This window comes from Callithrix jacchus, chromosome 7 (assembly GCF_049354715.1).
Source record: "Callithrix jacchus isolate 240 chromosome 7, calJac240_pri, whole genome shotgun sequence".
NCBI lineage: Eukaryota > Metazoa > Chordata > Mammalia > Primates > Cebidae > Callithrix > Callithrix jacchus.
In genome coordinates, this window is record NC_133508.1 from 14,672,451 (window position 1) to 14,699,444 (window position 26,994).

Sequence of the window (26,994 nt, forward strand, 5' to 3'; positions counted from 1 at the left end):
ACATGACACAGAAGCTTCTCAAGAAACGTGACATTGATCACTGCTGTCTAACAGGCCCACTGAATAGCCACGTGTGAGGTCTAGTCTTTCCTATATCCCTGGGCCTTGGGAAAGAGAAGAGAACTTAGTAGCATTCACTGATAGGGTGACAGACGCAGAGAGAACACAAACACACATGCACAGATACACGCTTGTGTGGTTAAAGGATTTGTCCAAGGTGCCTGGGAGTTCACTGAATTCCCAGCAGAGCACAGGCATAGCGGAGGGTCTGTTCCCTGCACTCAGCCCCTTAGATTACGCAGTCCCTCATTTTTATCCTATGGAGAACCCACTGAGGCAAAGTTCATTTCACTTTTTTTTTTTTTTTTTTTGTGAGACAGAGTCTCACTCGATAGCTCAGGCTGCAGTGCAATGGAGTGATCTTGGCTCACTGAAACCTCCGCCTCCTGGATTCAAATGATTCGCCTGCCTCAGCCTCCTGAGTAGCTGGGATTACAGGTGCCCGCCACTATGCCCAGCTAATTTTTGTATTTTTGGTAGAGACGGGGTTTCACCGTGTTAGGCTGGTCTCAAACTCCTGACCTCAGGTGATCCACCTTCTTCGGTCTCCCAAAGTGCTGGGATTACAGGCATGAGCCACCACACCCAGTCCACTCATTTTATACTTAAATTTCCCCTCCTCTTACACACCTAAGAACCTGGTCCGATTCAGTTCACCTGGAAAATGGACAGTAAGTTTCTTCTTGGCTGGAATATTATTTTTGGAATCTCCCTACCTGCCCCGCTTGGCCTGTGCAGATGGATCTGTGCTCCGTGGAGTGGGCTTCCGGCCATGAAACCCTTGCAGAGGGCCCTGAGAAATATCGGATAAAATATTCTTCTCTTAAAGGCTACCATCTTCACCTGACTGCAGAGATGCAGAAACTCTGAGCTGCTCTCCACTATTCCTGCAGTAACTGTGCTGCTGAGATAAGCTTTTCCCCTCTACAGGAGTGGCTGCTGGAGGCAGATTACCCTGGAGGGCAGGCATGGCTTCATTCCTACTGGGTTATCATGGGCTGCAGAGCAGGGGCTATTGCACAGGTCCGAGCCCTCTCACTGGGCAGAGTAACTCCCAGTCTTCCTCCTGTCCAGAGCTCGTGGCGGGGAGGCAGCTTGTTTTGAGCACTAGAAGCCATGTGTGAGCTGGAAATGGTGCCAAGTCCTCTTTCTAAGCCCAGGCTGGAGCATCAACAGCGCCTAAAATCCACTCTGCTCCTCTGTAGGGTCTGATCTTTTCTCCATTTCCCCAGGGCTACCTTCTTAAATGTTTTTGGACTTATGGAAAGTGAGTTTTTAGTTGTCAGGCCCGGTTTTAGGGAATGACGCTGCTGTTTTTGGGATGCCTACAACTTTGGGTCCAGAGGCAGACAAAGAGAGGAAAACAGTGGGTACCAACTGCCCAGACCCCGGCCACTCCGGGCTTCCTGCATTCCAGTCTGGGGCCCCACTGTCTCGAATCTGAATTGGAGAGCAGGGACCTTTTTACAACACTGGTGCTCTCTGGGGTACAGTTTTGGGTGGAGGGAAAAATAATTGCATCCCTTTCACATCCACCCACAATACTAACGCCCTAAAAGTACAGCTCCTGGAATAAAACAATGGAACAACATTTCTGCATTGACTGTCCTGCCTGAAACACTTTTAGAAGCTCTGAGGAGGGATTCCTCAGACTCTTCTGTAGCAAAGATTTCCTATGTGGACTTACTGGTGTGTGTCACGAAGTGCCATAAAGCTTCCTCCAGTGCCCCGGCAGGTCAGACAAACACATACAAACACACACACACATATAAGCCAGGGACACATGTGGCCAGATGAGATGGTCAGGGAATTGCTGCTTACTTCACACACACACACACACACACACACACACACACACGTGCAAACCCACTGCGTTTATCAACATATGTAATCCAAAAGAAAGCCTCACTGATTTGAACTCCATTCCCCCCAGGAACACCCACCCTCCCTCCCTGCCAACTGACGGTCAACCACCACAGTCCCCAAACCATAAGATAAATAACATGCCCGGCCGAGAGCCACGCTGTCCCGTAAGAAAAGGACTTTTCAAGCTTACCTGCGTGGGTCATGAACTTCCACGGAAAACTTCTTTTCTCTGAAATACAGGTTTTCCAACTGTCTCCATTGGAATATCTGGACAGAAAACAATGTAGTTTAAAATTAGGAGGGGCTGGTTCCTGGGCCGTCTTCCCCTCTCTGCTGGTCAACTTTCCACAGCTGGTAGTTTCCTTATCAAAGCAGAGACTGTAGTTTGTGCTTCCTCCGCCCCTTGCTTCACACACACACACACACACACACACACGGACGCACGCAGCTCTCCAGTTCAAAACCAGGCAATGTGGGTGTGGATTTCCCTGCAGGTTCCTTAACTGGAACAAAACAAGTTCTTTTCAAGTTCTCCGCCTTTGGTTGGCCTTTGTTGGTGTGCCCCTGGCGGTCCCCAGCTTGGCAGACTTCTCCCTTGCAGGAGAGGGAGGAGCGATGGAGACGGGAGAGAGGGACCGAGCCGAGAAGGCGGCGGGGCGAGGGGAGAGGAGCGAGAGGCGCGGAGCGAGCTCTCAGGAGGGAGCGGTGGCCATCTGCGTGGAGTGCTGAGTCGGGCTTCCTCCCTCCAGTGCTGAAATGGGAAGGCGTTCAGATTCCCAGCCTCCCATCGGGACTCCACTTCCTGCTCACTAATGGGTAAGAGCCTTGCTAAGGGCGGAGGAGGCTGGGACCTTATTTCGGGACAGGCAACTCAAGATCACAGTGTGAGCCTGTCAAGCCCATTCTTCCTGCCGCAGCACAAAGAAAACCAAGAGTTCTGTCGCCCGGAAGGACGCGGCGTGCAGCCGGAGTCTCTCCCTCAGGCTTGGCCAGGGAGGGTGAGAAGGGGCATGAAGGGGCCCTGGCGGTCCTTCCCCCTTCAGACCAGTGAGCTCGTTAACTAAGAAGCCGACTGTAATGTTTGGAAGTAATTAGGGCTGCCTCCAATTGCTCCAGGAACGCGGTTCCTTTCATTCATTGGATGCAAAAGAAAGTTACTTTCCCCCTCTGGGAAATGTCACAGGAGGTTCAAGTCGTGTGCACACACATTTACACTGATATTGATGGTGACTGCATCGCCTTCAATACACTTGGAATTTCGGTTTATCTTGCAGAAAGAGGGGGTAAAGCAGGAATCTTGTCAAGCTTTCTCTGGTCACTGAGATGAATGCTTTTTAGGGTCTTACCCCCGGACTCCTCAGACCTGAGGCTCCTGACCCTCTCTGACATCCTCATGTTCTCTCCACCTTGGAGACGTGATAGCCATTTCCTGTATCCCACCCACCTGTCTTCCCAGGCTGGGGACACGGCTAATCAACAGTTGGCCAGTGGACCCAGCACCCGGAATAATACTGGGCTGGAATGAAAACGGCCTCTGGAACGGCTGCCTTCTTTTATCTTCCTAATCTGCTCTCTGGGATTTTACAAGTATTTTGTCTGTGTAAGTACTGAGAAGGAGAATATCTATTATCTCTTATTACAGAGCGGCCTCTTTTGTCCTGGGCTCAGAGTGCATTTCACTCTGAAGCCCAAGGAAATAGTATTTTCCTTTCTTGTTAAGCATCAACTCCAGGTGGGTGGAGAGACACTGGGAGGAAAGCAAATGGTCCAAAGCTGATGTTGGCTGATAGCTTTGTGTCACAGATTCAACAGCACCTGAACGGGGTCTTATGCTCCTCTCTGATGCTTGGCCACTATAAATCCTTCAGTGAAAACACCCAAAGTTCCTCTCTGGTATCCAGTTGTTATATATTCAGAGACATTCCACCTGAACTTAGCCAGAGCTACAAAAATACCAGAATGAACAGGTTCTATGACATTGGCCTCATAACCCGGGGGCAGTACACTGAGCAAACTGGTCAGGCACTCAGGCTTTGTGATGTGACTGCATCTGTTTCAATCCAGGCTCTCCTACATTAAAAAAAAAAAAAAATTTGAGACAGTCTTGCTCTATCCCCCAGGTTGGAGTGCAGTGTCATGATCTCGGCTCACTGCAACCTCTGCCTCTCGGGTTCAAGTGATTCCTGTGCCTCAGTCTTCTGAGTAGCTGGGATTACAGAGTGTGCCACCACACCTGGATAATTTTTGTATTTTTTAGTAGAGATGGAGTTTCACCATGTTGGCCAGGCTGGTCTCCAACTCCTGGCCTCAAGTGATCTGGCGGCCTCAGCCTCCCAAAGTGCTGGAATTACAGGGGTGAATCACCATGCCCAGCGCGAACTCCACTACTTCTAAGCTTCTGGATCTTACACAAGTTACAGCACTTCCTTTAGCCTCAGTTTTCCCCTCTGTAAAATGGCAAAAATGACCCCTCTAAGGTAGATCTCAGCAGCCACAGATCTTAGCACGGTGCTGGCACAAAAATGACCTTAGATCTTACTATGAATCCTAATTGTTCTTACTTCCAAATGCTGGCAGATTAAAAGAGAGTAACTCCAAAACAACCAGAGTCATTCTTTTCTTAGATTTCCTAACTCAAGCCCAAACTTTTGGGTTTTAAAAAAATTATTAAGGGTGTGCTGCAAATCCTTACATGCAGATAATTTTTCTCCACTGCCCCTCCCCTCCTCTTAAGTAAGGGATGTGGATGGTATTTCAGTGAAAAGTTGCTGTTGGCTGCACCCCACGGGGGTCTCTCAGTCCCTATCCTGCACCTGCCTTGCTCAGGCAAAGTGAAGTCTTGGACAGGACCAGCCTTCTGGGTGTGCCACCTGAGGGCTCTTTGCTGAGAAGGTCATTGGCTTAGTTTCACAATCTGCTGTTGACATCTTGAAATTCCTAATAGTTTTTTCATTCTTTCTGTCTTTTCTTCCTTCTTCCTTTCCTTTCCTTTTTCCTTTTCCTTCCCTTTCTTCCTCCCTCCCTCCCTCCCTTTTTTTTTTTTTTTTTTTTTTTTTTTTTTTGGTTTTTGTCTTTGTTGCTATATGCTTTAAAAACATTATTTCCATAGGTTTTTGGGGAACAGGTCGGATTTGGTTCTGTGAGTAAGTTCCTTAGTGGTGATCTGTGAGATTCTGGTGAGCCCATCACCTGGGCAGTGTGCACTGAACCCACCTAATGGTTTGATCAAGAGACCCTGCATTTCTATTCTGCACTGGGCCCTGCTCATTGTGGACTTGGTCCTGGCCTTACGTCCTGGGGGGTATTGTGGGGTAAGGTCCCTGCCAGCCTAATGGGCAGGCCCAGGGAGGTGGGACCCTCAAACCCTTCAAGAGGAGGAAAGAAAACAACCATGTGTGAGCATGCTTGAGAAACCCCCTGTGCCTTTCATGGGAAGCCCCCTTCCCACCTGATGAAGAATCCCAGCACAGAATGCTCCGAGGGGTTGTTTCCCTGGAAACTCCTCTTTCCCCCGTTCCATGCAAAATAAAACACAAACCAAGCTTTGCTTTAAGTGCTCCCTGATGCGGTTCGGCATGGAGAGCTGCACGTCTGCCAAAGGGCCTGGACAAAACCATCTGGATTCTGCGGCAGCACCCCATCCGTGGCTGCTGTAGCTGCCCGTGGGAAGGCCTTGCCTCCAGCTTCTGCCCTTGGCCATGAACCATGGAGTCCTGGCTCCCAGGCGTCTCCCCGGGATGACACACTAGACATTTTTGTAACTGGGTGCAGAACAATGGATTCCCTTGATGCTTGCTTTAAGCAGGACCTTTTGTTTTGCAAATGCAATCCTGGGAAGGAAGGGTAAAACTGAGGTGAAGGGATGGGTGGTTTTCAGGATCATATTTTTGCATTGAGACATTAAAGGGTCCAGGAATAGTCCGGGCACAGTGACTTATGCCTGGAATCCCAGCACTTTGGGAGGCTGAGGTGGGCGGATCACTTGAGGTCAGGAGTTCGAGATCAGCCTGGCCCACATGGCGAAACCGCATACAAAAATTAGCCGGGTATGGTGGCAGGTGCCTGTAGTCCCAGCTACTCAGGAGGCTGAGGCAAGAGAATCACTTGAACCTGGGAGGCAGAGGTTGCAGTGAGCCAGGATCACGAGACTGCATTCCAGCCTGGTGACAGAGCAAGACTCCCTCTCAAAACAAACAAACAAACAAACAAAAACAAACAGCTCCCAGGAACAGAAGAGGGGGTGACATGTCAGAACAGTGGCCGGATCCTTTTCTCTTCACTTAGGAGGGAGGGGGTGAGCTGGGGAGCAGGAATATGAAGACAGCAGGGACCAGGAGGGTGGGAGCAGCTTCCCCTTGCCCCAAGCTGGGGAGCAGCTTGCTGGAAAGGCATTGTGCTCTTCATGGGGGCATTTCTGCCCACGGGCTCTTGTGCCCACGGCTCAGAGGCCCTACCTGTTAAATACTTCACTCTGAGGCTGGCAGAGCAAACACAACAAGCAGGAGATGCTCTATCTAGCCTCCCTTTTGTAAACAGGGTAAGGTGGGCTCTGACTGAGCTGGTTTCCGGGCAGCCCCAGTGGTCTGTGCCACATCAGGGGAGCGTCCCCAGCTTGTGCTGGCTCGGCGTAGCCCTCGTAAAGCTGCCAACACATTCTGCCCCTCCGTGTAAAGACACAGCAGACACCCACAGTGATTATCAGGATGACTGGGCAGCTTCCTTTAGGATTCTGTGTAACTCCTATGGCCAATTACACCCAAGGAGCTAATGAAAAAGCTAAAATACATAGTTGTACCAATAATCAAAGAAGGTATTAATTCGTACCTATTAAATCGGGGCGTTTCTGATTCCCTTCATTTAGGCATCTTTAAAAAGCCCTGCAAACATTGTTCCTTTGATCTTTGGCATCCCCCGAGAAGAGGGAGTGGGAAATTTACTTCTTGGGGTAAATGAGGTCCAGAGAAATTAAGGAAAACTGCCTGAGGCCACACAGCAAGTGACTGAGGAAACCGGAAATCGAAGCCAAGGGCACCTGGTCCGTGACTCTAACCTTAACTATGCTGCTGTCCCCAGGAGTCCACCAATAGTGGGAACAACTCCTGCTAATGGATGGTTTACTTTACAAGTGGAATGAGTTTTACAAAGGAGCTACCAGATGATTAAGGAGAGAGTAAAAGAGCAAATCTTTCTCGTCCTGCACCATGGCCTGGCTTTCCTTTTGTACAGTAAATGATAACAAGTATTTTCTTTTTCTTGGAGTCCTGCTTCCTCTAGTTTCCTACACAGCAATGCCTCAGTACTCCATAGCTTTCATCCAAAGACAAAAGCACAACTACAGTTCTGATGAAGAACAGCCCGGGCGGGGCGTGGTGGTGCACGCCTGTAATCCCAGCTACTTGGGAGGCTGAGGCAGGGGAATCACTTGAGCCCAGGAGGTGGAGATTGCAGTGAGCTGAGATCTTACCACTGTACTCCAGCCTGTGCAAAAGAGTGAGATTGCATCTCAAACAACAACAACAAAAACACAACAGCCTGGATGCCGGGATGGTCTGGGCTTGCACGGAACAAAACTTAGAGGAAACCACCAGGAAGTAGCTTCCTTGAGACTACGTCTGTCCCTGTTGTTGGGACTGGCTGATACTGGATGTCGATTCTTGGTTTCTGACCTAGATTTGCTGTGATTCCCAATGCGATCACACGTCCTCCACTTCCCTCTTCTGGGCCTCAATGTCTTCACATATTAAAACAGGAGATGCGAAACATTTATCCACGGAGTGCAAACAAGAGTGGCTAAAAATACTGCCTTTGAGCCCTGAATGCAACAGAGTCCACTGTAAGTACTTAATGAGCAGGGACCAGTTACTGGATTCTAGCTGGCCTGCTGGATTCCCACATCCTGTGTTTGGCTGAAGGTTGGGGCAGAGGAAGGGGCCTTGGCCTCACTGGACTTCCTCCCTGGCCAGCACTTATGGAGAGCTGGGACTGCATGTGGTGTGGTGGGCAAGCTCCCAGGATGCTGCGGAAATAGATGCTTGAGAGGAAGCTTGGTCTGGTGCCTCTGATGCCTGACCAGGACTTTGGAGAACCTTGTCTTCCCCCGTTGTCCCTGAGGCTGAGTCACCGAGCTTCTTACTGACCTCCCTATGAGTAACTTCCTGCATCACCCAGGGGGGCTACTACACAGAATCACAGCAGCCATCTGGTCCACCTCTCCTTGCACAGATAAAGTAACCCCGGTAGACGGAGGTTAAGGGACTGGCAGAAGTTAAATAAGTAACTGATGTTGGCACCCACATCTTGTGGTTTCTGCTCCTGGGCTCTTTCTATCACACCATGAAGCTCTGTCAATGACTAAGAACAAGGTTGTTTCCAGCTTCTTGTTCTGGGTCTCTATGTAAGAAGAATTAGACGCATGGACAGGAATAATCTCCAAGCTCAGAAGGAAACATATCAACTGAAAAACTCACTTCCTTATCTCACTTCTGCCCTTCTTACTTTCTAGAGCAGACTGGCACTTGCAAATCTCTAGGTGGGTTTGTATTTTCAGCAAATGCAAATGGGTTCCTACACATCTAGAGGGCTGCAGCGCAAAACAGAGGAGTCACTGAACCAGAACCGGACGCAATTTAAAATGTGAGAGCACCAAAGAAAGCCCTAAGCCTGTGCTTTCAGAGGACTGGATCCCATGTTTCCTGGTAAGGTTTTGCTACTGGGGCACAGTGGGTTCTATAGGGACAACAGAAGTGTGTGTGTACATATACACACACACACACACACACACACACACATATATATATACTTTTTTTTCCAGAGATAGAGTCTCACTCTGTCCCCCAGGCTGGAGTGCAACAGCACAATCTTGGCTCCTTGCAACCTCTGCTGCCTCCCGGGTTCAAGCAATTCTCTTGTCTAGCCTCCCAAGTAGCTGGAATTACAGGTGCCTGCCATCACACCAAGCTAATTTTGGTATTTTTAGTAGAGATGGGGTTTCATCATGTTGGCCAGGCTGGTCTCAAACCCCTGATCTCAGATGATCCACCCACCTCAGCCTCCCAAAGTGCTGGGATTACAGGCGTGAGCCACCGCATCCGGCCCAGGTATTTGTTTTTAGTGGGCTGAAATCGTGTGTCAGAGGTTTTTTTCTTCCTATCAGTTCGATAGGGATTCAATATATTTTACTTTGCACAAAAAGGAGACAGAAGTAAGGCCCTTGGGTTTTAGGCAACATTGAATTCCCATTCCCTTTCTAACCATTCATGTAGTGGTCATCTATTTTGTACTGGCCTGTTCTAATAGGCAAGAGGAAACATGTGGTGCCTAATATATGTTTATGTTTGTAGGGAGCTTACGATCTACTTGGGAAGGCAAGACATGCATAAAGTGGCCTGTTTTCATGCTATGGGAATCCATGATGGAACTTAAAACCATCTCTGGTGGCCGGGCGCGGTGGCTCAAGCCTGTAATCTCAGCACTTTGGGAGGCTGAGGCGGGTGGATCACGAGGTCAAGAGATCGAGACCATCCTGGTCAACATGGTGAAACCCCGTCTCTACTAAAAATACAAAAAATTAGCTGGGCACGGTGGCGCGTGCCTGTAATCCCAGCTACTCGGGAGGCCGAGGCAGGAGAATTGCCTGAACCCAGGAGGCGGAGGTTGCGGTGAGCCAAGATCGCGCCATTGCACTCCAGCCTGGGTAACAGCAGTGAAACTCCGTCTCAAAACAAAAACAAAAACACAAACAAAAAACCATCTCTGGTTTCTGTACCAGGCTTTCAAAACTCGACAGAAGTGCCACGCTGCCTCATTCAGATATATCTCATGCTTTTGTCTCAAATAATTAAGATTCATGACTATTGTTTATTCTTGATTATTTTGGTTTTTCACTTTGAGGAGCAAGAACCCTGGGTGGGAGGTGGAGCCCTCAGTTCTAGCTCTGACTTTGTAAGGCTCTCTCCATCTTTGCTTTCTCCTCTCTAAAATGAGGGGTGAGTGGGCATTCCTGCATTCTGTGCATGGGCTGAAGGTCGGCATTGTAAATCCAGAGAACGTCAAGCTGCAGTTCTTTGGAATTTAAAAATAAAGTAGCTTGATTTAAACATTTCCTACTGATGGGAGACAATACAGAATAGCATGGATTAAAAGCAGGGTTTTCAATGTCCTACAGCCTGCTGCTTACTGGCTGTGTAGTCTCAGAAATTCAGTTTGTGTCTTAGTTTTTTCATCCTTGAAGTAATAGAAATAATAGCACTTTTCTCATAGGGCTGCTGTATTAATGAATTAATATATATTAAATGCTTAAAATGGTGCCTAGTACATAGCGCTCAGGAAATTATATGAGGCTGGTGTTGTGGCTCACATCTGTAATCCCAGCCCTTTTGGAGGCTGACTCCCATGGATCGTCTGAGATCAGGAGTTAGAGACCATCCTGGCCAACATAGTGAAACCCTGTTTCTACTAAAAATACAAAAATGAGCCAGGCATGGTGGCGTGCACCTGTAATCCCAGCTACTTGGGAGGCCGAGGCAGGAGAATCACTTGAATCAGGAAGGTGGAAGTTGCAGTGAGCTGAGACGTGCCACTGCACTCCAGCCTGGGTGAAACAGTGAGATTCCGTCCCTCCATCCAAAAAATACTATGATCATAAGGGAAATACTTATGATTACATGCCAACATTATTCTTAAAGTAAAACAAACGTACTGAATACTTTCAACACATATCAGCACAAGGTACAGGTTTGTGTAACTTTTTTTTTTTGAAAGACAACTCAAATGGTGCCACGAACATTACAGAAACTCATTTCTGAGTTTTCTGTGAAGCTGGATTTACAGTGCAAGCATAAGCTGGACCCAGGGTTCCCATTCATTCATTTGTGCTGGAGTTTGCTATATTCTCTTTGGGATTGTTTATTCCTAATCTTATTGGCCAATTCTTCTGTTCACTGCAATCTTAATCAGAGTCAGTTTTGACCATTTTCTTGTTACGACTCCTAATCTCAAAACATTCACCCTGAGAAGAAAGTATCCTATTGTAAGATGACGACTCAGTCTTATACGGAACAGAGTGGGCTATAAAGGGAACACATCAGGCCCTCCAAAATACCCAGTGACGGCAGATCATCAGCTTCCTAAATGGGTCAGAGGCCGTCCTCCATAGATGCTAGGGATGCAAAAGGGCTCCCTAGCATCTCTTTTCTTCAGCGATGGCCACATCCCCAGCCCAGGAGACAATGGCTGATTTTTCTCTGCAGCCAGCCTAATGGAAGCAAGACGTTCTTCCGGCCAGTTGCGTCTTCCTCATTGTCAGAGAACAGGAGCTCTAAATTGATTTGATTCATTCAGTGACAGACACCCAGAGTACCAGGCCTTGACCCCTTAATGGATGGGCTCTTTTTAACCCATCAAAAACCTCTTAGCTTCCTTTGGCATAAGAGTCATTACTAGGGGAAAAGAGAAAGAGGTTAACAAGTACTTAACAAGCCCATTGAGATGCAGGCCATTTTGTTTTTCCCCATTGCACTGGATTTCCTTTCATTTTTCTCCCTAGAGGCCTCTCTCTGTATTATATTCTTGTGTATATTTTGGCTTTTCTTGCAGAAAGACTTTACCATGAAGCTTTGGTGAATGTAAATACTTTCAAGAGAAGCTGGAATTGTTTTTCTTTTCCCGTCCTCTGCCCCCAACCCCCCAAATCATTCCTTCCCTCCTCAGAGTGCCCCAAGGGACTGGCTGGGGTCAGCGGGCTGAATGGCTGAAGTTGCCCAGTGATTTGGAATATCTGGGTCTAGCTTTGGTTTTTCTTTTTTCCTCTTCCTCCTTTTTTTTTTTTTTTTGAGATGAAGTCTTGCTCTGTTGACAGGCTAGAGTGCAGTGGCATGATCTTAGCTCACTGCAACCTCTGCCTCCCAGGTTCAAGCAATTCCCCACCTCAGCCTCCCGGGTAGCTGGGACTGCAGTCATGCACCACCCCAGCTAATTCTTTTTTGTATTTTAGTAGAGACAGGGATTTACCATGTTGGCCAGGATGGTCTTGATCTCCTGACATTGTGATCTGCCTGCCTCAGCCTCCCAAAGTGCTGGGATTCCAGGCATGAGCCATTGCACCCAGCCTGGTTTTTCTAGCAATTTAGCACTGTGACCCAGTGATGTATGGCTTAACCTCTCTGTGCTCCAGTCTTTCCTTGAAAAAAAAAAAAAAAAAGCCAAGGCTAATTATGCCTCTATGAGGGACCTCAGTGGGATGCTTCAAAGGGGAATTAATCAGTCTGAGAAGCACTTGGTTCATCTTGGGAGAAAATGATGATGGGCCCTTTCACCTGCTTTGGCCCAGACATTTCTTTCCAGATTGCTGTAAAGTTACTTTCTAAAATTTTTTTAAGTTTTAAAACTTTTTTAATTTTCAAATTTTTTATTTTTGAGATGGAGTCTCACTCTGTTGCCCAGGCTAGAGTGCACTGGCACAATCTTGGTTCAGAGCAACCTGTACCTCCCGGGTTTAAGCGATTCTGCTGCCTCAGCCTCCTGAGTAGCTGGGATTACTGACAGTGCCACCACGCCTGGCTAATTTTTGTATTTTTAGTAGAGACAGGGTTTCTCCATGTTGGCCAGGGTGGTCTTGAACTCCTGACCTCAAGTGATCTGCCTGCCTCAGCCTCCCAAAGTGCTGGGATTACAGGCATGAGCCACCGTGCCTGGCTAATTTTTTTTTTTTTTTTTTTTTTAAACGAGGTTTTGACTACTTTGGAGGACTGCCTTTAGGGAGAAGCCTGTTGTTACTTTTCTTCCCTATTTTTCCAGGGGTGGCAGGGAAGTTGGCAGTTGGCATTTTTCCTATGCCTGCTCCAGCTCTGCCCAGACATGTGGCATCATAGAGACATCCTGATCTCCTCTGTGGACGTCACCAGACTGTATTGAAGATGGTAATGGGACGGAAGGAAATGGACTGGCAGCCAGTTCTGCAGGGAAGTACGGGCATACGCTCACTAACACTGCTCTATCACGCATAACACAAAGAAAAAGAAGCTAATACTCTACCCTAGTGGTATCTGTGTGACAAACTCGAGCCAACCAGCGAGGGCTTCGGCTCTGGGGAATAATGATTTAACAGCGGCTTGTTTGCACTTTGGAACACCTCGTGCTTCCAGAGCCAGCCGATCCTGCCGGGGAGGGGAAGAGGTCCCAGTGCTGCTGTCTGGCAGACCGCGGTTTCGGTGGGCACCCGGGGTGAGGCAGATTGCCTGCTGCTGCAACTTCATGTGTGAGCTCCAGGCTCCCCTGGTTGGAAGGTGCCAGGGAGTGAGGCGGGTGAGCGGGCATCAGGCCAGGGGTTTGTGGTTTGCTTTTCCAAGTCAGGCTGCTGCTGGGAGAACACTTGTGGTCTCGACAGCTGTTCTGCAACAGGAGATGGTGGCCTGCCCCGCTCCAGCCTGGAGGGCCTGGCCTCTCAGCTTGACCCAAGGCATGCAGGGGGCGGCTGCGGCCGGGCCACAGTTCTGCAGCTGGAGCCCTGCTGGACTCTCACGACTCCTTCCTATGGATCCTCTGGCGGGAGCCCTTTGGTATCTGCTCCGTGAGGTTTCCTTCCAGAGAGAAGTGAGGACTTCACATCCAGACTTTCTGTCTTTCCAGGAAGTCTGGTCCTATTTAAACTCTGCTCTTTCCCCCAGAGGACTTCTGCAGTGCACAGGTCGACTTGGGAAACGAATTGAAGGGAGGAGGCGGGGTGGAAACAGAGGAGGAAACTGAGGCTTCTGTTCCACAGCCTGCCTTAAACTATTTTCTTTTCACCAGGGCTGTGCCAAACCTCCCAAAATTCCCAGCCCTGGTCTGGGCTAGTTCTCCCAGATATTCATACATATACCTCAGCCAAAGCAACGATCTTCAGTGCCGTAATGGTTTTTATGCTCTAATGTCTTCCTCAACCAGACTTAAGTTCCTTGAATATGTTTTCCTGGCACCTAGCATATACCTGGGGGCATATTAGGCCCTCGATAGTTGTCTGCTGAGTGAATGAATGGATGGATGAAGAGCTTTTTGAGGTAGGTATTATGGCAACTGAAGTTCAGAAAGGTTAAGTCACTTTCTCAAGGTCACACAGATGACACACGGTGGGAGGTGATACTTGAACCCTTTTCTGTCTGCTCAACTCCATGCTATTTCTATCATGGGAGGAACCTCCAGTGGCTGAACCCAGATATCTTATTAAAAATACATTTCTAACTGGGCGTGATGGCTCAATCCCAGCACTTTAGGAGGCCGATGTGGACGGATCACAAGGTCAGGAGTTTGAGACCAGCCTGACCAACATGGAAAACCCCGTCTCTATAAAAGATACAAAAATTAGCTGGGGATGGTGGTGTATACCTGTAATCCCAGCTACTCAGGAGGCTGGGGCAGGAGAATTGCTTGAACCTGGGAGGCAGAGGTTGCAATGAGCCAAGATCATGCCACTGTACTCCAGCCTGGGCAACAGAGTGAGACTCTGTCTCAAAAAAAAAAAAAAAAATATTAGCTGGGTGTGGTGGCGGGCGCCTGTAGTCCCAGCTACTTGGGAGGCTGAGGCAGGAGAATTGCTTGAACCCAGGAGGTAGAGGTTGCAGTGAACCGAGATTGTGCCACTGCACTCCAGCCTGGTGCCTGGCAACAGAGCAAGACTCTGTCTCAAAAAAAAAAAAAAAAAACCCAAACAAAAAAAATAAAAAATTAAAAAAAAACCTTTCTAAATTGCAAGCGATGCAGTAATAGGGACGTGGCAGTCAGGGTCAGCTCAAGGAGGGAGGACAGTAAGGGGTACAGCCCGGGAGCCACAGCCCTTCTTTCTGGGAGCTCTGTTGGAAATAAACTCTACTATTCCAAGATGAACTGGGGAAGTCTATGATCCCAGCAGCTCATGGTCTCAAATTGGAATCCTGCTCCCAACCTAGAGGTCAGATCTTTGCAAATCACATTGCCTAGAAATTGCCTCTGTTTGTCTGAGCTGTCAAGAATGACCCAAGGCAGGTAGTACCCAGACTGTGCATCGTTGAGCCCCACCTTCAGGTGCCGATCAGAGCCCCAGGCTGGCAGGAAGGGTTGGGCAGAGTTGGGCAGAGTGCTGGCTGTGCTACGGTTTGGTGTTAAACAGGTTTACATTTTCCGGAAGGTCAATTCAGCCTGGGCTTCCCCTCTGAATCAAACTCATTAAGAAGGAGAAGGTGAAAAAAAGCCTTACACAGCTTCCTAAGTATTGGCTGGTTCAGCAGAAACAAGTTGTTAAGACTGGCCAAGACAAAGGTTACTAGAAGTCGACAAGCAGGGTTTCCCAACTGCACACATCCTTAGAAGAAAGAAAAGGAGCTGGGCGTGGTGGCTCAAGTCTGTAATCCCAGCACTTTGGGAGGCCGAGGCGGGTGGATCGCGAGGTCAAGAGATCGAGACCATCCTGGTCAACATGGTGAAACCCCGTCTCTACTAAAAATACAAAAAAAATTAGCTGGGCATGGTGGCACTTGCCTGTAGTCCCAGCTACTAAGGAGGCTGAGGGAGAATTGCCTGAACCCAGGAGACAGAGGTTTCGGTGAGCCGAGATTGCGCCATTGCACTCTAGCCTGGATAACAAGAGCGAAACTCCGTCTCAAAAAAAAAAAAAAAAAAGAAAGAAAGAAAGAAAGAAAAGGAGTCTGGATTATGCAGAATGATTCAAGGTCTGCGCTACTCCCACAACTCACTCGTGATGTCCTGATTACTCTGTGCTCTTTTGGTGCAACAGACAAAAAATAAAATCAAAGGAGAGCACAGATGGGAGCAATTTTTTATGCTTTTCATTTTTTCATCAGCAAACCTAAGCTGTAAAATGCTAGTTTCCCTCTCTTCCATTCTCCTCCCAACTGTCTTACTTGCTATATGGAATTCTCTGCAACCTTTCCTTAGATGAGTTATATATATATATATATATATATATATATATATATTTTGAGACCAAGTCTTGCTCTGTTGTCCAAGCTGCAGTGCAGTGGGACAATCTTGGCTCACTGCAACCTCTGCCTCCTGGGTTTAAGTGATTCCCTTGCCTCAGCCTTCCAAGTAGCTCAGACTACAGGCGCCTGCCACCATGCCCGACTAATTTTTATTTTTTGGTAGAGATGGGGTTTCATTATGTTGGCCAGACTGGTCTCGAACTCCTGACCTCAGGTGATCCACCTACCTCAGCCTCCCAAAGTGCTGAGATTACAGGCATGAGCCACTATGCCTGGCCCCAGTTATGTTCTTAATGCATCAATCTATGAGGCCACTATCCACAGACATAGAGAAGAGTCTTTGACATTGGCAGTGGGTCACAATAAGTGATTAGCTATTCCGCTCCGACAACTTTTATCCATTCAACAACCACTTTGCTGAGTATCTACCATGGCCCAGCACTGTGTCAGGCACTGAGAATACAGCAGTGGATAAAACTGCCTCGTACATTCTTATAAAGGGAGATTGAAAAGAATCAGAAAACTACATGGTACATACAGTAAGTTAAAGGATAACAGGTTTCAAGCACAAAAGTGAAGCATGGAAGGACAGGACAGGGTTTGCCATTGATAACAAGGTAGCCAGGGAAGGCCTTGGTGAAGTGACGTCAAGTCAATATCAGAAAGAAACCAGGGGCAAAGCTGGGCGGCTATGTGAGGGGAAAGAATGACTGCAGATGCAGAAGTCCGGGGCATCATTTGTGTGTGTGTGTTTGCTGTGCTAGTGTAGAAAATGCCGAAATAAACATCAAAGGATGATAGAATATTATGCAGCCCTAAAAAAGGAATGTGGTATTAATGCACACTGCAACAGGGATGAACCTTGCAAATATTTGCTAAGTCAAAGAAGCCAGACAACGAATGGCCATATGCTATATGGTTTCATTTCCAGAACAGGCAAATCCATAGAGAGAGAATAGATGAGTGGGTGCCTTGGGCTTTGGGGGATGGGGAGAAATGGACAGTGACGAGGTGTTCCCCTCATGGCCTTCTACTCCTTTGCCTGCTGAATCCTAGCCTGGATTAATCACAGATCACAAGACAGTCTTTGATTAAAACTCAACAAAACTCTGGTTGGGCCCAGTGGCTCACACCTGTAATCCAAGAACTTTGGGAGGCTGCGGTGGGAGGATCACCTGAGATCAGGAGTTCGAGACCAGTCTGGCCAACATAGTGAAACCTCATCTCTACTAAAATACAAAAATTAGTCGGGCATGGTGGCGTGCACCTGTAGTCCTGGCTACTCAGGAGGCTGAGGCAGGAGAATTGCTTGAATCCAGGAGGCAGAGGTTGCAGTGAGCTGAGATCACATCACTGCACTCTAGCATGGGTGATAGAGCAACAGAGCAAGAGTCCGTCTTAAAAAAAAAAAATTTAAAAAATACACATGTGCATGCCTAAAAATATACACACATGCAGAGGAAATTTTCTCTGCTGTGACTTCTAATGCTCATTAAAGGTAGGACTGGGATTTGATTTTCAGAAAAATGTGAGGATGGGAGAGGCTGCAGGGAGAGCTCCTCTGGCTCTTGGCCTGCCTGTTCAAAAGCCAGAGAAGAGACACCCACGGCAAGGAGTCTGTGCTCGCTCCAGGGGGTACAGGGACCCCATGCAGTGCAGCCGATGCCAGTGTACACCTTCCAGGAAGATTATAAGCATTGGTGAAGAGATCTGCAAAACCCCGTGCAGCCACTAGAAACACCTGTTGGAAAAACTAGAGAGAAATAATTGGGTGGTTGGATGGACCATTTCACTGGCCACGGCTCTTTTCTGTTTTGTTTTTCTGACTCAGGGTCTTGCTCTGTTGCCCAGGCTGGAGTGCAGTGACGTGATGATAGCTCACTGCAGCCTCGAACTCCCGGGCTCAAACAATCTTCCCACCTCAGCCACCCAAGTAGCTGGGACTACAAGCATGTGCCACCACGCCCAGCTAATCAAACAATTTTTTTTTGTAGAGTCAAGGGTCTCTCTCTGTTGTCCAGGCTGGTCTTGAACTCCTAGGCTCAAGCAATCCTCCTGCCTCAATCTCCCAAAGTGTTGAGATTACAGGCGTGAGCCACTGTGCCCGACCTCATGGAGCTCTTTGAAGTCTCTCCAATCACTGCTTTGATTCTCACCTATACACGTTTGTCATGAATTCTGCTATCTGTGGGTAACTTCACCACCACCAACTACAGCCACAAGATAGTAAACTGGAAGTCCTGGCTGACACTTTATGATAAGCAGTATCACTCAAGGGGGCTGTGCGCAGAACATTCGATAGGAGAGGTGGAAAGCAAGGGGCCAAGAGCTGGTTAGCTAGGTCTCCATGCTAGTTAGCTAAGTCTCCATGCTGGTTAGCTAGGTCCCTATGCTGGTTAGCTAGGTCACCATGCTGATTAGCTAGGTCTCCATGCTGGTTAGCTAGGTCCCTATGCTGGTTAGCTAGGTCTCCATGCTGGTTAGCTACATCCCTATGCTGGTTAGCTAGGTCTCCATGCTGGTTAGCTACGTCCCCATGCTGGTTAGCTACGTCCCCATGCTGGTTAGCTACGTCCCTATGCTGGTTAGCTATGTCCCTATGCTGGTTAGCTATGTCCCCATGCTGGTTAGCTACGTCCCCATGCTGGTTAGCTATGTCCCCATGCTGGTTAGCTATGTCCCTATGCTGGTTAGCTATGTCCGTATGCTGGTTAGCTATGTCCCTATGCTGGTTAGCTATGTCCCCATGCTGGTTAGCCAGGTCAACACAAGCCTTTGTTTGCCAGTCACAGTCCTGATTTGTTTGACATCATGGGATAATTATTCACTAATCCCTCTTTTCACCTGCAGTGGTATCTTGGTTTGTGTATTAAAACCCTATGGTTACTAAAAGACAAATAATTTTGATTCCACTTCAACAGAAAGACAAATGACTTTGATTCTATTTCCATCCAACAGAAAGTAGAATGATGGTTCCCAGCAGCTGAGGGGAGAGGAAAGGGGAGTGACTGTTTCATGGGTAAAGTTTCAGCTTTGCAAGATGACAAGCGTTCTAAAGATCCATTGTACAATGATGGGAATATACATTACTGAACTGGCTGCTGAAAAATGGTTACAATGGTAGATTTTATGATGTGTGCATTTTATCACCATTTGAAAAAATCTTGTTAGATGACCCCCAAAACCCCTTACCCACAATTGTGGTATAAAATGTTTGGGAGGATGGAAACTGCGAGGGCATTTTTAGAAATGTTCTTGAGAGGGAGATATTCTGTGAGCTCGCTGCTACCCACAGGGGAAGGTGGAAGATGAACTGTTCTCCTTGGAGCTAGTAGGACAGGGTCCATTAGGGTTACCTGGAGAGCTTAATAGTTGTCCCCAACATCAGACAAACTGAAGCAGGATGGAGCCCAGATGGGAGAATGGAGAGATTTAACTTTACAGCAAGTTTGAAGCCTTGATTATCATAAAGAACTGGCCACTCAATTCTTAAAAGCTTATTTTGCAGCTAGGTGTGGTGGTTCATGCCTGTAATTTCAGAACTTTGGGAGGCCAAAGCAGGTGGATCATGAGTCAGGAGATGGAGACCATCCTGGCCAACATGGTGAAACCCCGTCTTCACTAAAAGTATAAAAAATTAGCCAGGCATGGTGCCGCGTGCCTGCAGTCCCAGCTACTCAGGAGGCTGAGGCTGAAGAATCACTTGAATCCAGGAGGCAGAGGTTTCAGTGAGCCGAGATGGCGCCACTGCACTCCAGCCTGGGTGACAGAGCAAGACTCTGTCTCAAAAAAAGAAAAGCTTATTTTGCTATTTAAAGTGACTGGGTGACTTCATAATACCCGGGAAGGATCAGAAAAGTCAAGGGACTGCCTGTGTTTTGATTGAGAGGCAAGGAAAGAATACATTCAAAGGAACACTGGGAGATAAAAGATAATGTGTCTTTTGAGTCCCAGGTGGTCATTGTTCTTATACTAGCAAAGTCTTCTGATTTTCAGACAGAGAAATTAGATCTGTTCGTAAATTACTACTGGTTCATGACTTCTTTTGGAGGAGCGAGGCGATGGGAAGCTCCCCTGCAGTGGTTTGGGAGCCGATGACAGCATTTGGTTTTGATTTGCTTCTTCAAATTCATCCAAGGACAACGGGGTTCCCTGAGTAGTGGGAACCTCCCTTGGTAGAGTTATTTAGAAGACAGCCAGTCTCAGGGTGGCTGCTGGGTCGTCTGGCTGGGTGTTTATTTGCATATAATAAATACCAAGTGTTGTGTTTGACCCCTACTGTCCACACAATCAACGTGGCTATTTATGTGGCCTCTTCAGAGACAGGGAGAACAGCAAGTGGAGGAGACCAGGCATGATGTGGGAAGCAGATGAATCCCAGGAGACCACATAGCCCCAAAGACATACCAGCTGCAGTAGAAAAGGTGCTTTCAGCTATTTCATCACATCTAGCTTAAGCACTGGTTGTGTGGAAGTCAAAGACAGATGTGGGGTTACCCACTTAGAAATTGGCATTTTTGGCCAGGTGCGGTGGGTCACGCCTGTAATTCCAGTACTTTGGGAGGCCGAGGCAGGTGGATCACCTGAAGTCAGGAGTTCAAAACTAGCCTGACCAACATGGGGGAACCCTGTCTCTACCAAAAATACAAAAAAAACAATTAGCCAGGCATGATGGCACATGCCTGTAATCCTAGCTACTCAGGAGGCTGAGGCAGGAGAATTGCTTGAAACCAGGAGGCGGAGGTTGTGGTGAACCAAGATCATGCCACTGCACTCCAGCCTGGGCAACAGGAGAGAAACTCCATCTCAAAAAAAAAAAAACAAAAAAAAAAAGAAATTGGCATTTTCTTCTTCTGCTTTCTTCTGGGAAACTGCTGCTTTTCATCCTTTCTTTTATTCATGACTCCCCTGTGGCTTTAAAGGGACCTTGCTTTATTTACCTTGTTTTATTTCTCTTTGTTTCTGGTTTTAAGATTCCTTCAACTTCAGGATTCCTGACCATCTGCATCAACCAACTTGTGGAGAAAACTGAGGCCAAGGAAAGTGACTCACAATCGTGTAGAAATGTGAGATGCCTTGACTGCTGGGCCAGATATCCTGCAAATAATGGCAGGGGGCAGGTCCGCATCACCCCAAGGGTATCTCAGGCCTGGAGAATGACCTCAGGGAAAGCTTGGGGAGATTCTTGGAGCTTGAGCGTACCCCTTCCAGGAGGTGCCCGGGAGGGAAGTGTACCCCTTCCAAGATGTCACCTAGGAGAGATTTAGACCTGGCCCTCTTTAAGGGATAATTACATTCCTCCTCTCCTGTAAGTTTCCAGATTCATTACTCTCATGTGATAGCTGCTTTCTTAGAATTATTCACCTGAACAGGGCAATGCTTTTTTTTTCCTTTTTTTTCTGTTCATAGACAGGTCAGCATTCCTCAAAGGTGACAGTTGGTCACCAGCATGGGTGCAATGAAGACACAACAAGATACAGGCTGGCGCGCTTGGAAGCTTGGCTTACTCAGACCAGGCTCAGGATGATCTTCCCAGGACCCCGTGGGAACCGAGGGACCCTGGCTTCCCAGATCCAGTGACCAAGAGAAAAATTAACCCTCTTCACAAAGAGACCTTGTTTGTTTTTTGAGGCCATTTGCCTCTTGAGTTCAGTAAAAGCGACTGTAACGATATTTGCTATGTCAAGGGCAATGGCACTTTTCTCCTGGGGAATGAGAAACTCTGACAAGTAAACTTACTCAAGATGAAGAAAATTAGATGACATCCACGCCGTGTCTCTTAGTCCCCACTTCACAGATTTAAAAAGAGAGGCGCTGAGAGGTTAAATAAATTTCTAATCATGACTTTCTAAAATATCCCGGAAGTGAGTTAGTGCCAAAATTCTTTGGTCAAGAAAATTCTTTTTTGGGGGCCTGGGCAACATGGCGAAACCCTCTATCTGCAACAAAAATACAAAAATTAGCCAAGTGTGTTGGCACAGGCCTGTAGCCTCAGCTACTGGGGAGGCTGAGGTGGGAGGATTGCTCGAACCGGGGAGGTCAAGGCTGCAGTCAGCTATGATTGCACCACTGCATTCCAGCCTGGGAGACAGAGCGAGACCTTGTCTTAAAAAACGAAAACAAAACAAACAAAACAAAACAAAAAGAAAAAGGAAAGAAAATTCGACTTTGGGCCTTGGAGTGGATACGGAGGTCACGGATGTACAAAGCATCTCTCTCTCTGTTTAAAAGTGTAACTGTGCGAAGAAAGGATTTGATTTAACTCAGACTAAAATGCTTTCTTAACAACGATGAAACAGTGACGTAGCATCACAGAGAAAGTTCCTCACTAACTGCCTGTATGCAGAGCAGTGGGCCTTAAGCTTCACACATGTGCTCAAATTCCCTTCAGGGCTTGTGGAATTAGACTGCGGAGTCCCATCCTCACACTTTGAGCTTGTCAGACTCAGGTGGGGATCCTTAGTTTCTATTGCTTTCTTTTTCGGGATGGAGTCTTGCTCTGTTGTCCAGGCTAAAGTGCAGTGGCGTGATCCTGGCTCACTGCAGCCTCAACTTCCTGGGCTCAAGCATCCAGAGTAGTTGGGACTACACAGCCATACCACCATGGCTGGCTACTTTTTGTATTTTTTGTGTGTAGAGATGAGGTTTCGTTACGGTACCTAGGCTGGTCCCCAACTCCTGCAGTCCTCCTGCCTCAGCCTCCCAAAGTGCTGGGGTTACAGGTGTGAGCCACCTAGCCTGGCCATTAATTTCCTTTTTTTTTTTTTTTTTTTGAGACAGGGTCCCACTCTGTCACCCAGGCTGGAGTGCAGTGGCACGATCTTGGCTCACTGCAACCTCCGCCTCCCGAGTTCAAGTGATTTTCCTGCCTCAGCCTCCCTAGTAGCTGGGATTACAGGCACGTGCCACCACACCCAGCTAATTTTGCATATTTAGTAGAGACGGGGTTTTGCCATGTTGGCCAGGGTGGTCCCGAACTCTTGATCTCAGGTGATCCACCCTCCTTGGCCTCCCAAAGTGCCAGGATTACACGTGTGAGCCTCCGCGCCTGGCCTTAGTTTGCATTTCTAACACATTTCCAGGTGATGAGGATGCTGCTGGTCCAAGGACCACACTGAGAACAGTGCTGTAAAAGACACCATGCTCCACTGATGGGCCGCTCTCTCCCTGCAGGACCGAAGGATGCATGCCCTCTCCTGGAACCAGTCTCAGCTACCACCTTGCCCAAGGTTGCCACCCTCTCACCAAGGGGCACACTTGGATCTAATGACTGGTTAATACTGGGGGGTAAGCCTTGGCCCGCAGCCTCAACAGCAATGGCAATGGCTCTGAGGGTCGTTCTAGCTTCAGAGCTTCGTCCAGGTTGAGGGACACCATGCTGGGACTGCACCATAGCTCAGCTTCTCTCTCTGCCGGGTTCTGCTTCCTTTACTTTCCCATTTGTTGTTAGTCCCAGAGCACACCCCAGTGACTTCCTGCCTGCTAGTCCATCTTAGACTGCTTCCCAGGGAATGGTAGGTACAACACTCAGGAGTAGAGAGGCACTGAAATGGACCTAGCTCGGAGAGACCCTTCCTGACCATCCATCACCCTTCCTACTCTTCCTTACTCTGAGCTATTGTCTTCATAGAATTTAACTCTCGGATCTGAACGTGCCTCATCTTGTCTGACCTCGGAAGCTAAGTGCCGTCGGGCCTGGTTAGTATTTGGATGGGAGAATTTAGTGCTCAAACACTAATGTTGCAGATTTCTTTAACAAATACATTTGACCGCCTTCCCCATTAGACTGTCAGCTCTCTGCATGAGGGCTCTAGTCTCTCTTGTTCACTCTCGGTAGTATCTGCAAAGCCAAGGGCAGGGCCTGGCACCCAACAGGCCCTCAGACACCACCTACTGAACAAGTGAATGAAGGTCCAGGCAGGAAGAGTGACACATCCTCACCAACTCCTAGAGTTTCAGAAAACTAGGAAGTCAAGGAACAGGGAAGATGCTTTCAAAAGTGTGATCTGTAATTGGAAATGCCTGAAGTTTGTTTAGTGCCATTTTAATGGAGAGGATTTCATATTCAACACCCTATACTGAAGTTCTAAGTCCGGCTCAGTGCTTTCAGGTGATCACCATTCTTTTTTTTTTGAGTTGAAATTTCGCTCTTGTTGCCCAGGCTGGAATGCAACGGCAAAATCTCACTGCAACCTCCGCCTCCTAGAGGAGCGATTCCTCAGCTTCCCGAGTAGATGCACCACCACGCCCAGCTAATTTTGTGGTTTTAGCAGAGATGGGATTTCACCGTGTTGGTCAGGCTGGTCTCAATCTCCTGACCTAAGGTGATCTGCCCGCCACTGCGCCTGGCCTGTTTTTTTTTTTTTTTTTTTTTTGAGATGGAGTCTTGCTCTGTCACCCAGGATGGAGTGCAGTGGCACAATCTCGGCTCACTGCAACCTCTGCTTCCCAGGTTCAAGCAAATCTCGTGTCTCAGCCTCCTGGGTAGCTGGAACTGCAGGTGAGCAACACCACACCTGGCTAATTTTTATTTTTAGTAGAGGTGGAGTTTCACCACGTTGGCCAGGCTGGTCTCAAACTCCTGACCTCAAGTGATCCACCCACCTGGGCCTCCCAAAGTGTTGGGATTATAGGCATGAGCCACCACACCTGGCCGATTACCAGTCTTAAGAGTTTGGGATAACTTTTCCAAATAGAGATGATTCAGCCATATCTGATATTGGTGGTTTGAGAAGGCAGATGTCTAGGACTGATGCTTTGACAGGAAGATCTCAATTTTCTTAGAATAGGATTCCTTTTTCTTGGAGAGTTATTTTTAAGTAGCAGATTCTGGAATTTTCTGTGCCCTCCACCTTCTACTCCCAAATCCCCACCCCTTCCCCAAAGCAGGCCTGGTCTTTAGCTTTGCCGCCAGCCTCTCTAGAGGCCCAAGACCAGGACCTGCCACTCACAGGCATCGAAAGCTTCCAGGTCCACTCAGCCCCGCACTGTGACCTCAAAGACTGAAGGACTGATAAGATATGTGGAGAAGGCCCTTTGGTCCTAGCCTGTGAATGAGGAAGGGAGGGCTGCAAAATGCTAAGAATGCTGAGTGCATCAACTGAAATGTTTCCCCCAGGTGTGCACAGGGTGTGGTTTCCAAGCAGAATGCAGATGCAGGAATGAGGGAGGCACCCACCCAGGCCGGCCAAGTCAGAGGCCCAGCAAGCAGAAAGCAAGCCAGGCAGATGCCGACAGAAGAGAAAGGTGACTGTACTGCACTGCATAATTTAGCGGGGCGAATCAACGCCAAGTTAATGGAATATTTCCTGTAAATATTATTTTCCCTTCCTGTCTCTTCATCTCATTTTGTTCAAAAATCTTTACCAATCCGGTGGAGTGAAAGTAATGCATCAACTCCCAGAGCCAAAGCCCCTGCTTCTGAAATACCCTTAGGAATCACAGGAAGCCACCATGGCTGCTTGGGGACAGGGGGCAGGCCATTTACTCTGGTTCCTTCTCCTAATGCCTCAGAGGGGAACCCACAGTGCTCCTAATTGTGCATCTAAGTGTACATAAAAGCCCCCCTAATTGCACATCAAATAAATAAGTAAATGCCGTCTGCTGAATATGTAACAAGGACTGATGCTGCTATTCCTTCCCAGTGGGGAGAGTTCATTAAATCTGGGCTGGGAAGTGGGCTGCGTTTCTTAGTGATGATTTACAGAGATTGAATATTCTTTGCAAGGGAGGGTTTTCTGGAGTCAAGTGCCTCAGATACAGCCTGCAGGCGGACTCTATATTCTAACTCTTAGAGTCCCTTTGGAAAGTCTTTTCCGTTTTGATGTATTGTCTCCCGATGATCAGATGGCTGTTTGTCGGCAGGTTTGAGGACTGCGGGACCGGCTGCTATCCCCATGCCTCAGTTACTGACACTGCAAACGAGGGCAGATTGTCTCAGAGATTAGAGCGCTGAGGCTTTCTGGGGCTTCAATCTAAGGAATGTAAAGACCCCTCCCCTAAAGAGGCAGCTGGATGAGACAGATTTTGTCCAGACTTACTTATTTTTTCCCCGTGGGACCCTGATTCTGTGAGATTTAATAAACAAAGCCTCTTCAGTAGATAGTATTTAATTCTCATTCAAATTGCTTTTCTGTACCAGCAACACCTCCCCGAAACCCGTGGGATACCCAGTCTGAGGCATGTCGCTACTGACCGTCATTTCACACAGCTGGCATGAGCCACCATACCTGGCCGATTACCAGTCTTTGGGATAAGCGTTTGGGATAAGCTGGCAGTTTTCTTTTTTGATGGCCTTGGTCTCTTAACTTGACCATAAATGGGAACTAAGATGAAACCTGGGATTTACCTCCAGTGCCTAAATGCTGACCCGACACTGTCTCATTGTCTCCTGAGGCCAGTGGGATTCTAACTGGTGAAATACCGAGCCTCTCACTTCAGCAGCGCTTCTTTTTTTCTTTTTGAGACGGAGTCTCGCTCTGTCGCCAGGCAGGAGTACAGTCAGTGGCGCGATCTCGGCTCACTGCAACCTCTGCCTTCCAGGTTCAAGCGAGTCTCCTGCCTCAGCCTCCTGAATAGCTGCGATTACAGGCATCCCCCACCACGTCCAGCTAAGTTTTGCATTTTTAGTAGAGATGGGGTTTCGCTATGTTGGCCAGGATGGTCTCTATCTCCTGACCTTGTGATCTGCCTGCCTTGGCCTCCCAACGTGCTCGGATTACAGGCGTGAGCCACCACACCCCGGCCAGCAGTGATTCTTTCTATTCCCACACATATGCACATGCTAAAATGGAATTTGGTAACTAGAATAAAATAGGGAGGAACAATTGCTGCAAGATTTGTTTGTTTTGCTAACGTGACTCTTCTACTTCTCTCACCCGCTGCTGAGCCAAGACAGACAGGTAAGATCCTGTCAGCACTGTACCTGGATGCTACATTCACAGCTGTGCAGAGAGACTTCCAACCGTAGCCATGGCAAAGGGGAGAGGAGAGCTGCAAAGAACTCAGAGGGATGTCCCCAAGGGTCAAATGGCATTTGAGTACAAACAGGAGCTCCGAAGTGGGGAGGAAGGCAAAGAGCGAGGGGAAAACAAACCGCTTGCAACTGGAGAGTGAG

At 48.0% G+C, this 26,994-nt stretch overlaps 1 protein-coding gene and 1 long non-coding RNA gene across 31 annotated transcripts in view; one reads left to right on the forward strand and one right to left on the reverse strand.

The window, feature by feature from the left end:
* FRMD4A (FERM domain containing 4A) overlaps positions 1–26,994 on the reverse strand; it is a 696,700-nt gene that overhangs the window by 61,735 nt on the left and 607,971 nt on the right. For 25 of the 26 annotated variants that reach the window (XM_054236791.2, XM_078329488.1, XM_054236787.2 and 22 more), the window contains one exon: positions 2,117–2,193. In XM_054236791.2, coding sequence (XP_054092766.1) covers positions 2,117–2,193 — 77 coding nt within the window. Of the gene's footprint in view, positions 1–2,116; positions 2,194–2,430; positions 2,659–26,994 lie in introns of those variants that run through there. The other variant, XM_078329493.1, reaches the window with a different exon arrangement.
* LOC128928301 (uncharacterized) lies at positions 2,417–25,490 on the forward strand. Of its 5 annotated transcripts, none has more exons than XR_013519528.1 (3): positions 2,417–2,742; positions 6,788–8,621; positions 12,721–25,490. It is a non-coding gene; the product is annotated as an uncharacterized LOC128928301 (long non-coding RNA). The 5 variants fall into 5 exon arrangements; XR_008473162.2 differs by lacking the exon at positions 6,788–8,621 and having other exon boundaries at positions 20,852–20,998; positions 21,288–25,490; XR_008473164.2 differs by lacking the exon at positions 6,788–8,621 and having other exon boundaries at positions 20,852–20,944; positions 21,288–25,490.